This window comes from Phalaenopsis equestris, unplaced genomic scaffold (genome assembly GCF_001263595.1).
Source record: "Phalaenopsis equestris unplaced genomic scaffold, ASM126359v1 Scaffold000002, whole genome shotgun sequence".
Taxonomy (NCBI): domain Eukaryota; kingdom Viridiplantae; phylum Streptophyta; class Magnoliopsida; order Asparagales; family Orchidaceae; genus Phalaenopsis; species Phalaenopsis equestris.
The window spans coordinates 13,888,012-13,901,421 of NW_018164444.1; the positions used below are offsets into that span (position 1 = coordinate 13,888,012).

The window sequence follows — 13,410 nt, forward strand, 5'->3', positions numbered from 1 at the left end:
AGTATTATATATATATATATATATATATATATATATAAAAATAGACAAACATAAATATATATGTATATATATTAAAATAGCCGAACATAATCGAGACAATGAACATTTTCTTACGGCGGCAATAAATTACCGAATGCTTTTCAGCCGCCAGCTTGCTTCACCAGGGGTTTACCTGTTTGACTTGCGGACTTACTCCGCCTTGCTCCGCACGTTATAGGCTCATGCTTAAATGGACGATACAGATCTTATTAGCATTTTCGATATTATGTTAAAGTTCAAGGCCATTTCGTAAGTCGTAGGAGTGCCAGCCAACGGGGTCGGTGGTGTTCGTACTTGCTGCCATCCTCATCTTCTTTTTAGGGCTCCCTCTCTTCCGGGTGAGGACTGAGGAGGCCTAGCTCTTCCTTGGCTTCTCCCAAACATCTGTTAAATTGGAACAAATTTGTCATTCTGGATAGTGATTTCCTTTTCGGGTGGCATCACTCATTGGAGCTGCATCGGTAAGGATTCTAGAGGGAGTCTGGTGATTGTTTTCTTGAACAATGGAGGCTGATCCTTGGAGCCGATTGTTTTCTGCTTCTTCGAAGCGACATCAGTTATGCCCGCAATCCAGATATGGTGAGGCCTCCTAACACTGATTATTGCCTTCTTTGTTACGTTTTAGGGATTTCGAGCTTTGAAGTTTGTTGTTGTGGTTCTTTTTGGGGATAGATCTCCACCTTGGCGCAGAAGAGGTTGATGGAATTGAAGACGACTCTTGTGCGGAATTTTTCTGCCCGTTTTGCTCTGAGTATTTCGATATCGGAGTGCTTTGTAGTCACATCGATGACGAGCATCCTCAGGAAGCTAATAGTGGGGTATGCTTTCTTTTCTGATTCGGAACATTTGCTGGCAGTTAGATTTTTAATCTTATAATTGCAGAAATTGTTTATACCTATTTAAATCCTGCAGGTATGTTATAGCGGGCTGATTTTTTGCATGTATTTTGTACCATCAGTAAGTTTTCAGTGTGTTTTGAGTTGTAGTCGTGTATAACGCACATCTGCGACACTTTCAATCTACTTCGAGTTATGAGATCAATCTTTCAAGATGGATGCGGCAATATGGTAATTAGTGTCGGTTGAAGAATGAAAAGGAGAATTTGATGGTTGTGTTTGCTGTCCTTGAAGAGTGGGATGATCTGGGCTTGAAGTAGAGAAGTGGTAAAGGTATAGGATAGAAGAGAGGAAGTGGGAAATGAAGTGGACTAGCTGATAATGGAGCTTTGTTTATTGAGGAGAGTTTTCAGTACGGGAAAATATATTAATGAAAGATGACATGCCTGGAGATGACAAGCTTACCATTTTTTTGGCTTTTTAACCTTTCTAACCTTTCTAGTTGGAAGCATTCCCAAGAAACACACATGAAGCAGAGCAAGGAGCAAATTTATTTAGAGAATAAAGTTGAATCTAAGAATAACACAGACATCCAAAGGTTCAAATGAAGTTGTAGTTATTGTGCTTGTAATAAAGTATATAGGATGGAGCTGTGTAGTTTGTCTTTGGAGAAGACAAGCAATTAATGAGATATGCGGCTGTTAGAAGTGCATCAAACTAAAAGAGGTGTGCATCAATGAAAAGTGTACACCTTTCTAGAGTATGGTGATGTTAACGTTCAACGACTCCATTTTTTAAAGAATCAAATACAGATAAAGCATGTCGGACTGATTTAGAAAAGTTTGAATTGAGTTATTGCATTATTTTCCTCCATCTGATCGAAGGATTTTTAATTGGTTGGTGGATTATTTCTCAACAATAGTTTTAAATTTAAGGAAGCAAGAGAGAGCTTCAGATTTACATCGCATAGGAAAAACCCAACAAAATCAAGATTAAAATCGATAAAAGAGATATAGTATTTAAATCCTAGAATGGAAGTTATAGGAGACTGACCCCATGCATCAGTGTAAATGTTTTCTAATAGAGTAGAACTATGAGCTTGGGATAAAGTAAACAATAAACAAAGACTTTTAGGATTTTGATTTGTATTACAAGTAGAATAAGTAAAAAATTTTTTGAGAGTTGGAATAACATATAACAATTTGAGTAGAATTGCAGTTGATGGATGGTCCAGATGGCGGTGCCAGTTTGTGGCTAATGCACACGAAAAATGTGGTAGGCAGATGTTTGGGTAGATGGTGGATCAGATTCAAGCCATTATGATTGGGGACTTGAAGAAATGTGTGATTAACCATATGGTCCTTTATGTGAAAACCATGAGCATCAAATAAAATAGAACAATGATTATCACGGGCTACTTTATAAATAGAATTAAGGTTATGAGAAAAATGTGGAACATGATAAGTAGGGTATAACTTGAGCTTACAACTTGGTGTAGCTAGAAGTCATTTTATTGTTATTGCAATTGGCATGTCTTGATCATTGCCTAACATTACCTGATCCGAGCCATTGTATGGGTTGGATTCGGGAAATCTGGTCTCTATCAGCAATTTAGTGTGAGGTGGCACCAGATTCAAATAGCCATTTTAGATTCTGCTCAGAGGAACTGACAGCATGGGTTTGCAGGGATGAAGAATTATATTATATATTTGTTCGATGCCAACAGTGGGTTGTTGAATGACCAAATTTTCATAAATTTGAACCAAATTTTCATAAATTTGATAGTCAACATCAGCTTTGGGAGTGTTTGGACCTCTCGTTCTATTGATACGGCCATGAGCTGAGTTAGAATAGTTTCCACGGCCTTTGAATCTACCTCTAATTGCAGCCAACGCGAGATTAGGGTCCTGCAAGGTAGAGAATTGAGCTGCTTGAGCTGTTTTAGTCACTGGGTTAGTTCTTCACTACATGAAAATGAATATAAATTATCCAAGATAATTGGTTGAAGCTATGTCTTGATGGTACTTTTAAATGCTTGATAACTGAGCGGTCTGCCATTTCGAGTGCATAGAATAATGTCTTTGGTATCTAGCGGAGCTCCAGTGGCAGCTACAAGATCAACCTTAGCTTTAATTTGAGAAAAACTCCTATGGACATAAGATGGAGCAATGAGACAAGCGTGGTTAGTGGATTGTAATCGGCATTCAGTGTTATGCAGATTTCAGCATAGGAATCAAAATTAAAAATATATGGCAGAATAAGTTGTGAAATGGTATAAGAAAGAGTTGATGCCAAATTTTGATCTATGAAGATCCAAAGGCTATTTTGTGGATTTGGAACAAATGAGCTATTTTTTGTGAGGATAGTGGCTGTCGATGGTGGAATAGAGCCATCTAAGTATTCTTAAAACCCGTTAGCTCGAAATAATTTGAGAAGTTCAGATTTACTGGTAGGAGAATTTTCAAGGGTTGGATGAATTTGGATAAAATTTTTAATATTGAGCATGACAACTTTTAACTGGGAGGAAATAGAATGACCAGCTGACTGCAATAAAAAACTAGTTTGAGGATTTATTGCTGAAGTGGCAGAGCTATCTATTTGGATAGAGGAAAGAGCATAGTATGGAAAACCAGGAACTAGAAGTGCAGTGAGTCGTACTGTAGGCTGAGGTGAATAAACTGTAAGGTATTTGATCTTATACTATGTAAACTCCTATGTTCAGCAGTCTACAGAATCACCAGCGAGAATTCATAATAGGAAACATCTGCAGTTACAGTAAGAGTTAGAAGGGAAATTGAATTTTTTTCTCTTCAATCATTCCAGCTTGTAAAAGCTTAGAGAATGAGACTGATAACAAAAGGTCAGAGTTTGTTATCATAACATGACAGGTGTACAGTCAGGATTGCAGCAGGACAACGAAATGAAAAGTGTTAGCAGATTGTGGTTGAATAATTACAATAGCTTGTCTGTTAGATGAATCTTTCAAGATTGATGTTGCATTTACCCAATCAACCGAGCCCCAATTTATTTACGTTGTTGCCTTGTCATGTGCTAGAAACAGGCTGATATGTGATACGGTAGAACTTGCTGGCTTCAATGCATGCTGTTTTCCTGGATTTCCTTGGATACAGTGGCCAACTTATGCACTTAATTATTTTTTTCTTTTTATGTGTGCAATACTATGTTCTTATTCCTCTCTTGATTAATATTTAAATTATGTTCCCCCTTCATATTATTTTTTATGCTAGTTTCAAGCTCTGTTTTTGTTTTTCTATCCAAATTGTTTTTATGGCATTTTTTTTAACTGCATAAAAGAATGGCATCGGGCTAATGTCCAGCTATTTCAGTTTTCAGTAATTTTGTGGCGTTTAGTTCCATTAAAGATTGATTATGATCATCATGCCTACTCATTTCTTCACCTTCTGCATCATCTTTATGTCATGGATTTTTATTCCTTTGTGAAGTAGTGATTATTAGTATAATATTATTTGGTTTGATATTGTGACACTGTTCTCTGATGCTATACTTTGTTCACAATGATGATTGATCCTTGAATGTGAAAGAGTTACATCTTTGAAAGCATTATTGGGAAGTTTCCCCAGATATCCTGATTTGCTTGTTTGGTTTGGCTTGTGTATTAATTTGTTGTCTATTCAACTTTTTTGAATGTTTAGTGGGAGCATTATTCATGAAGATGATGAATATGATTTTCTGAATTTGAATGCATTTTCTTGCTCGTCTAAAACACTTGATAGTTTGAATAGGTCATATACATATTCATGATTTCTATTTACCCTCTATCTTCTACCTCTCATCCTTTTTTATAATGTTTAAATTTTTTTTCCTGTATAGCTTGATATTTTTTCACACTAGAAACTTGAATGAGAATTAAAAATTTAATTTGTTGCACATTCAATGTATTTTTACACCACGGCAGTCACTTATAATTCATTTTTTCTTGTTTTTCTTCTTCATCATGAGTACAACCAATAACTATTAATGCTTCAATTAAGGGTTTTGGATTTATCATCTTCTATTTAAAACAATCTGCCTACTTCTGTGTTTTGATTGATTTTTTGTCAATCAATGTTAGAGTTTCAATGTTCTGAACTGGTGTGGTTCTTGTTTCTTTTGCAGATTTGTCCGATATGTGGATCAAGAGCTGGTGTGGATTTGGTTGGTCACCTTACAATGGAACATGGAAATTTCTTTAAGATATCCTTGCTGCTTTTTTTGGCCGATCCATTCTTATTGCAGGCTTAAAAACTTGTGTTTGTGCTTATTATGCGTATTTCTCTATTCATAAAGTTATTGGTATTTTTTGTATGAATTTAGCTTATGTTTTTTTTATATGATTTCTTAACTGGTAATTACATACATAAGAGTAGAAGGTTCCGGAGAGGCGCCTTGGGTTCTCATTCTACGCTTTCCCTCCTGAGAAAGGAACTGAGGGAAACTAATGCACAAGCCCTTCTTGGGGGTTGGTCCCATTCAAGTGCCCCTCTTTCTGCAGCACCAGATCCGTTGTTGTCATCATTGATTTACACATTACCTGTAGCTAATTCTTCAAATGACATGCCACCTGAACCTGAATCTCTGGATGAGGGAGCCTTTACTAGTGAACATTCAGAGAAAAAGGCTGTTGAAAGGTTTGAACTTTTTGACATATTAAACATTGGAATTTTTAATTCCATCTTTTTCTTGAATCTTGGTCTATATGTTTATTTTGCATAGTTATATGTGTCCCATTTGGTCAAATTGATCTTTTAGTTTTACTATTGCATTAGGTTCCGTTTTGAGAGCAATCTGAGATATTTGTGATCCTGGCATTGTCATGCTTGAATTTGTTCATGCTGTTTTTCTTTCTCCTTTTTTTTTTTAGCATCATTCGATTTCCTTGATATGTTATGATTGGGAGTTTTGGGCTATGATTTATTGTTTGAAAAAGTGTTAATTGATCAAGCTAATCAGAGATTATAGTTTAAGATTCTATTTATTTATTTACTTTGCAAAGATAAGAGTTCTTATACGAGAAGTAACTGATCTCAATAAAGAAAAGGGACATTTACATGCATACCACACAATTCTTTACCACACAATTCTTATGATACCACACAATTCTTATGTACATATCTAACACCTAAACTTTAATATTTACATTCATAACACTCAAATGATTACAATCACATCAAAAATATCACTCTTACTGACTTTGTAAAAGTCAAAATGCATTTTTTTATGCATAGGTTTTATAACACCAAGATGTTATAAATGTAAATTGACAAGAATTGTGTGGTACATTTGTAAATTTCCCTATCGAAAGTGATGATGAAAGTTCACAAAACACCTAGCTGCACTTAGATACCTCACCAAACCTAGTGAATTTAACCACAAACTAATGTCAAAGAAAAATATATGCATTTGTCATTATCTCCACATTTTGCTTGACCAAGCACATCAATAAAAGTGGCTTGCCAAATATCTACTTTCATTATGTAAGAGGTTTTAGGTAGGGCTGGAAACTGAATTACTTGGATAGATTGAATTTACTTTTTCTTTTCTATTATTATTATTATTATTGTGTGTGTGTGTAAGACTCGTCTGCAATGCTTTTAAATGGTTTTTTTTCTTAATAATCCTTCATATCACAATTTTGATATTTGTAAAAATCATGTAACAGAAAGCACCATGATTTTATCACTATAGTATAACACTTACTAATTAGTTTGTCAATCTCTATGAGAGTATTTATAGCTTTATTCATACACCAACGGCAATAACAACAACAACAACAAGTCTTTATCCCACTAAGTGGGGCCGGCTCTAGTTTTAGTGATAACTTTATCATTCATTCTCTCCATGCTCATTTTTATTATATTTGTATGGATTTGCATATGCCTGTGCAAAATGACTAATGAGCTATGTTTGAACCATGACTTAACTTGTCTTGTGAGCTTAACTCATTGGACATTCTCAAAAGAGAATATACATCTAAAGACTAGAACTCAAGTTCTTATTCAAAGATTGAACTAACTCATTTGACAATCTCAAAATAGAATTATTACTATAAACATTAGAATTCAAGTTTTTAACTCAAAAGAGTGAATATGTAGGAAATATTTGCTTTCTATTTTTTTTTTTTTTTTACTATTTTTTTATTGTTGCTATATTGACGTCCGGTTGTAGTGTTAAATAAACAAGGATTCTCATATTATGAACAAATGTGGGCAAAAAAGTTGGTTCATAAAATTAATTTTAGGATAAGATCTTGGAATATAGGCACTCTTGCAGGTAAATTAATGGAATTAGTAGATATTATGGTTCATAAGAAGATAAATTTCTTATGTATTCAATAAATTAAATGAGTTTGAGAAAAAACTAAGGAGATTGATAGCTTAGGTTTTAAGCTTTAGTTTTCACGCAGGAGTCACACTAGAAATAGTGTAGGTGTAATTAGAGATAAAAATTTAAATGATATTATTGTAAAAATAAATAGAATTAGAGATATAATTATAGTCCTAAAAATTTTTGTTAATACTATTATTAATGTTATTAAGTACCTATGTTTCTCAAGTAGGTTTAGATATAGGTTCAAAAGAAAAAATTTTGAAATGGCCTGAAAGAATTAATATAAATGATACATCTTGAAAAAATAATTTTTATTTGAGGGTATTTAAATAGTCATTTTGGTTGCGTGGTGGAAAATTTAGAAATATTCATGGTGGCTACGGATTTTGAGTAGTTGATGTAGAAGATATAATCATATTTGATTTTATTTTAGCTTATGATTTTTATATTACTAATATTTTATTTAAGAAAATAGATGAGCATATTATTACTCATAAGAATGGATTTAATAAAACACAAATGTATTATTTTCTTATGAGAAAGGTAGATCGTCAAGAATATAAAAATTGTAAGGCCATTTCAAGTGAAAATTTGAGTATTCAACATTGATTTTTAGTTATGAATTTTAAGATGAGTTGGAAAATAAAAAATGCAATGAGATATTGCTATAGAATTAGATAGGGGTACCTAAAAGACAACTAAAATTACTTTTTGTGTAAATTTCAAGATTTTGGATGTTCATGAAGAAGCTAATTTTATGTAGAAAAAGAAACAAGTACTATTAAAAAAGGTGTTCTTGGATAATAAAAAAATGGTTTTTCTAAATATAAATATTTGGTGGTGTGATCATAATGTGCAAGAAAAGATAAAATATAAAAGTTTTGTTTAAAAATTTGCTTAAATCCAAAACCTTAGAGAACTCTAAAAAATATAAGATGGCCTGTAGGGAGTCAAAGTGAATAATTTGTGATGCTGTGAATTTTGCTTTTAGTGATATTTATAATAGCTATATATTAAAGAGGGTGAAAGATATATGTAAATACTGTTAAAAAAATAAAAGTAAAGTAAAGATTTAATTCAAGTAAAGTGTATTAAAAAATGAAAATAAAAAAGCGCTTTTCTTAGAATAAGATATTTAAATTAGTTGGGTGAGTTATTTTGATAAACATTTTATTTAAGTTTTTGAAGTTATGATCATTCTTAGTGATTTTAATATTGTTAATAACAATAAAACTTTTTATTTTTACAGTCACATTAGCAAAAATGAAGTTAAGGAGGCTTTAAAGAAAATCAAAGGTGGAAAATTAGCAGGACTTGATGATATCCCAATGATATTGTGGTTTTCACAAAAAAAAATGAGTAAAGAAGCGGTTTGAAGTTCTATGGGAGGTGGGCTCCATTACTAGTCCGCTAGGATGGTCAACCAGGAACTCCTAAGGCTAGATCCTAGGTTCTAAGATTAGGAGGCTAAGACCTCACTAAAAATGAGGTCAACAAATGCGTCATACATATAAAATTATGGGATAGAGTAATTGAACATAGGTTAAGATGTGATGCGAAGATTTCTCATAATCAGTTTGGATTTATGTCGGGCAAGTCTATTATGGTAGTTATACATTTATTGAGAGGTTTGATGGAGAAGTATAGAGAGAATAAGCAGGATTTACATATGATTTTTATTGATTTAGAAAAAGCATACGATAAGGTTTAAGAGATTCTTTGGAGAGTTCTAGGAAAGAAAGGTGCTGATAAGGCTTGTATTCAAGTCATTAAAGATATGTGCACTAGAGATGTTACTTGTTTTCGAACAGGAGGATTGAGCAAGTAATTTTTTATTTCAGTTGGATTACATCAGGGATCGGAGTTATGCCCATATCCTTTTGCTTTAATTAAGGACGCACTTACTGGACATTTACAGGATGATGTACCATGGTGTATGCTTTTCGCTGATGATATCTTTCTTGTGGATAAGATTAGAGAAAGAGTTCATGATAAACTTAAATAATGAACTACATTAGAGTCTAAAGGCCTTCGTTTGAGTAGACTAAAACTAAAAACATGGAATACAATTTTAGTAGTAGTAGACCTAGTGGCAGAATGAGTAATCAAATCATTAAAAGGAATGAACATTTTAGATATCTCAGGCTATTGTTCAAAGTGATGGTGATATAGATGGGGATGTAATTAGTAGAATTCAAGTTGGATGGTTGAAGTGGAGGAATGCATCGAGCTTATTGTGTGATAGAAAAGTACCGCTTAGACTTAAAAGAAAATTTTATAAGATGTTGGTGAGACCTATAATGCTTTATGGCACAAGGTGTTGTTGGCCTATAAAAAAGAAGCATAGAATTAAGTTAAATGTTGCTGAGATGATAATGCTTTGATGGATGAGTGTCTTGACTCTTAGAGACAAAATGTGAAACGAATGTATACGTGAAATGGTTGGTGTAGTTCCAGTGGCAGATAAAATTAGGGAGAGTCGTCTTAAATAGTTTGGTCACATTGATCCGATTAGGAGAGTAGATGTTTTAGATTCAACTTATGTTACAAAAGGTAGAGGTAGACCTAAAGACTTGGCATGTTATATAAAAAACAATCCTAATTTACTAGAATTAAATGAAAATATGACCCTCAATAGGTCATGATAGAGAAAAAGGATACATGTAGCCAAACCCACTTAATGGGATAAAGGCTTTTGTTGTATTTTTTTTTATCCCGTTCATGTTCCATTTTTTATCTACCAAGTTTTCAGTGTTTCCAGGGTCAAATCCATTAATTCACTATCATCTTCTCTCTTTTGCATGAAGAATAACTGGTTGGTCAGCCTGCTAGAACCCATTGAATTGAGATTGAGCTTGAGCTTGATTACTTAGTGGTCAAACCTTAACCCTAAGCAAAGACTACTCTAGCTTGATTTTAACACATTTACACCTCTAGAACAACTAATGGTAGCGAAGACAACCAATCAAAAATTTTGTTAATTGAATTTTTTTTATTAATAAACCGAAGTAGCTAATTGTATGGTAATTAACTTGTCATATTTTGAATTATTTATCTTTTATGTTTTATTGAAAAAGGCTTAGCCTAAGCCAAGGCTGTTCTAGCTTTGATTTTAAGACACTCACTCCTCTAAGTCGACTAATATTTGCGAAGACAATCAATTAAACATTTTGTTGATTGAATTTTTTTTATTGATAAACCGAAGTGGCTAATTGTGTGGTAGTTGAAATGTCATATTTTGAATTATTCGTCTTTTGTTTTTTTATTGAAAAAGGCTTTTGTTTTGGTTTTAAAATATTTTCTGGGTATGTTACAATTTGTAGAATGATATAGTTTCGGGAAATTGATTAGCATTATTTTCTTTTAAGAAATATTTAGTATTATTTTTAAGAGATGCTAATTGCAAGAGCTCCCAGGTATGGAAACAGTTTATTTGCAAATTTAGAGATAATGCTGTTTGTAACAAATCCTCGTACCTTATGTTGATGAGAGCCCTATGCATTAGATATTCCTTTTTTATTTCTTTTATCAATTATTTAATATTATACCTACCAAGCTTCTTCTTTTTTTTTTCTTAGGACCACTTTTTTCTTTTTTTTTTTGGTATGAGATAATAATTCATAAGTGCGAGAAGTATGATGAGCGTTGGTTTAATATTTTACCTTTCCGTAGAACAGCATTGACATAGGTCAATCCTGGAGCTTAGATCTGTTAAAATTTACCAAATGAACTCTTTACATGCTTTTGCTTTGCAATTCATTTGGGATTTTATGTTAATATGTTTTGATATTTAACATCCATGATTCTTGCTATTTTACATATTGCGCATTCTTTTTTTTCATTAACAGAATAAAAGGATAAATCATGGCTTATGTTAATATCATATTATATATAGAAGGCCCAATTTAGTATTTGTATTTATAAAATAATAGCCAAAATGCACTTTTTGTTAACACTAATGGAAATTGTAATCGAATCTAATGGATGGTGTTAAAAATGAGGGTATTTAAGGAATTTAACTTCTAGATTTTTCATAAATCTAGTAGATAAATTTTGACAAAATTCGGGATTTTTTAAGAAAACTATCAATAATAATTGTTAAAATTTATAGATTTAATATCTATTCATTTCATCATAGAACTTTTGAAAATGAAGTCAGAGATTATAGGAATGCTATAGATAAACTATATGCCAAATAAGGCAAGTAGGATATTAGAATTGGAATCATTCTCTTGCCAGTTAATTTGAGCACTCCTGTAAATTGGACTCAAAGTAGAATTAAACTGAATTGTTTTGAACTATTTAAGTATCAACTGATTCCATCTGCAGGTGCAAATGTTAACTTTGTTCATTCAGTCTCACCTTAAAATCCATCTCAAAAATAATTTTTGGCAAGGTGACATTTCCTGTAGTCAGCATTGCCTAACCTCTTGTCTTCATCTTTCTAGATCTTTTCACCGTGGCTTTAATTTTGCCTTCATGAATAAGTAACTACACCAGTGGGAATCATTCTCAATGCTTTTCCATCATTGATCTTTGCCTTTCTTATTGCCTTATTCTCCCTCCAATCCTGATTCGTTATTATAACCTGTGTTAACGAGCATGGTCTGTCTCCCTGCATCTAGCACTGCTGAGATCTTAAGAATTGAATACCTTTTTCGTTTCGAGCGTTATTATATTTTCAACTAACTGAGCATCAATTTATGACAACATGACCATCTCTCTAACCACCTAGTATTTTCATTTACAATATTTTAAGTTCCCAGTATTTTTTTTTTCTTGGTCTGAACCGGTGTTTGATTGGCGGGCTCCATCTGGCATGATTTAAATCAGGTTTGGGTGCATTGTACTTGACTTGTTATAGGACCAATTCTATATATAATAGATGAACGGTTATGTTGACATGTAAATTTCAAATTGTTTTTCAATCTTTTCAATTTGGTAGGAGATGTTTGTAATAATAGGGAATATAACAAAGCAAATTCTTGTAAGTGGTTTAAGAGTATTTGATTGGTGACCATAGTTTTGAGTAAAAAATAAGTCAGGATTATGAAAATAGCTTATGTGAGAAACTGCTAGATCTTTTGACGTTACTCTGTAGTGGTGGCCGGCTAATCACTTTTCATTTTAGTTTGTGGAAGTTTCTGCTCTATGATTTTCTTTTTCACACTGTCGATTAATTTTTGCTGAATTAAGTTTAGTAACTATTTTTCTGAACTCTTGCTCTTGTAATTGTTGGTCAAAATCTTGAACCATGCTCATTCACAATTTATTGTCAGTTGGTGTTTTTTTCTGCACAGTTTTCTTATAAATCATGGCAAGCACAGGGAAATTTGTTGTTTTCATTAAGACTTGGTGCTAAATACCAAGTATCGTTTTTTGGCATGTAATTACTGGTTTTCTTTGTGTTTTGACGCGCATCTTGTTCTGCGAGCTAACAAATTATGTTTTCTGAACGTTATCCAGCTCCATACAATGTTTATCTGACAAGGAGCAGGAGGAAAGAATCCGGAAGTGTGATTTTGTTCAGGGGCTTGTCCTCTCCACAATATTTGAGGACATCGATTGAGTAGTGTTCCTAGTTCTTTCTGATGGTGGCTTACTTAATTAGCTTCAGCAAGACGTGATAATATCAGAACTGCAAATTGTAGCTATCTGCTGCTCATTGATCTCTTTCTTCGAGAAATAAGCGTTTTAGATGATGAGAGCTGTTATGTGTTTAAAGCTCTTTAGAAAGAGAAACATGTTATATTATGTGTTATATATGTTGTATTTTTACTATGAAACTTTAATAAAATCATCCTTTGAGCACGAGTTATCTGGCTCGTGGCTCGTGGCTTTCACTATTGCTGCTGTAAGGGTCCCTGTCATATCCTTATTAAATTAGTGCTGTGTGTGTGTTGGCTGATGAGGTGGTGTTTGATTTAAGGTGAAGTTCTCCTTCATCACTACTCTTTATGATTTAAAGCTCGTCTTATTTCACATTGTCATGACGAGCATACTTCGAGAGGATGATAATACATTTATATGCCATAATTTTGCAGGAGTGTATGACACTTGTTGATGCTCTTAGGGCCTGTGTTTGGCAAAAATTTTACATCTGGTTTGCGTCCGGAGTCTGGTAATAAGATGTCACGTGTTAAGTGAGCCCCACTCTTTTAAAAATTTACCCAACCAATGCATTATA

The 13,410-nt window shown here is 33.1% G+C and overlaps 1 protein-coding gene across 1 annotated transcript; it reads left to right on the forward strand.

Moving 5' to 3' along the window:
* Positions 1–330: 330 nt before the first annotated feature.
* Positions 331–13,069, forward strand: LOC110017881 (protein DEHYDRATION-INDUCED 19 homolog 2-like). Its single transcript, XM_020715034.1, has 5 exons — positions 331–618; positions 712–857; positions 5,013–5,090; positions 5,250–5,524; positions 12,690–13,069. The coding sequence occupies exons 1-5, from the start codon at positions 543–545 to the stop codon at positions 12,790–12,792; spliced, it is 678 nt and encodes a 225-aa protein (XP_020570693.1). The 5' UTR covers positions 331–542; the 3' UTR covers positions 12,793–13,069.
* Positions 13,070–13,410: the final 341 nt, after the last annotated feature.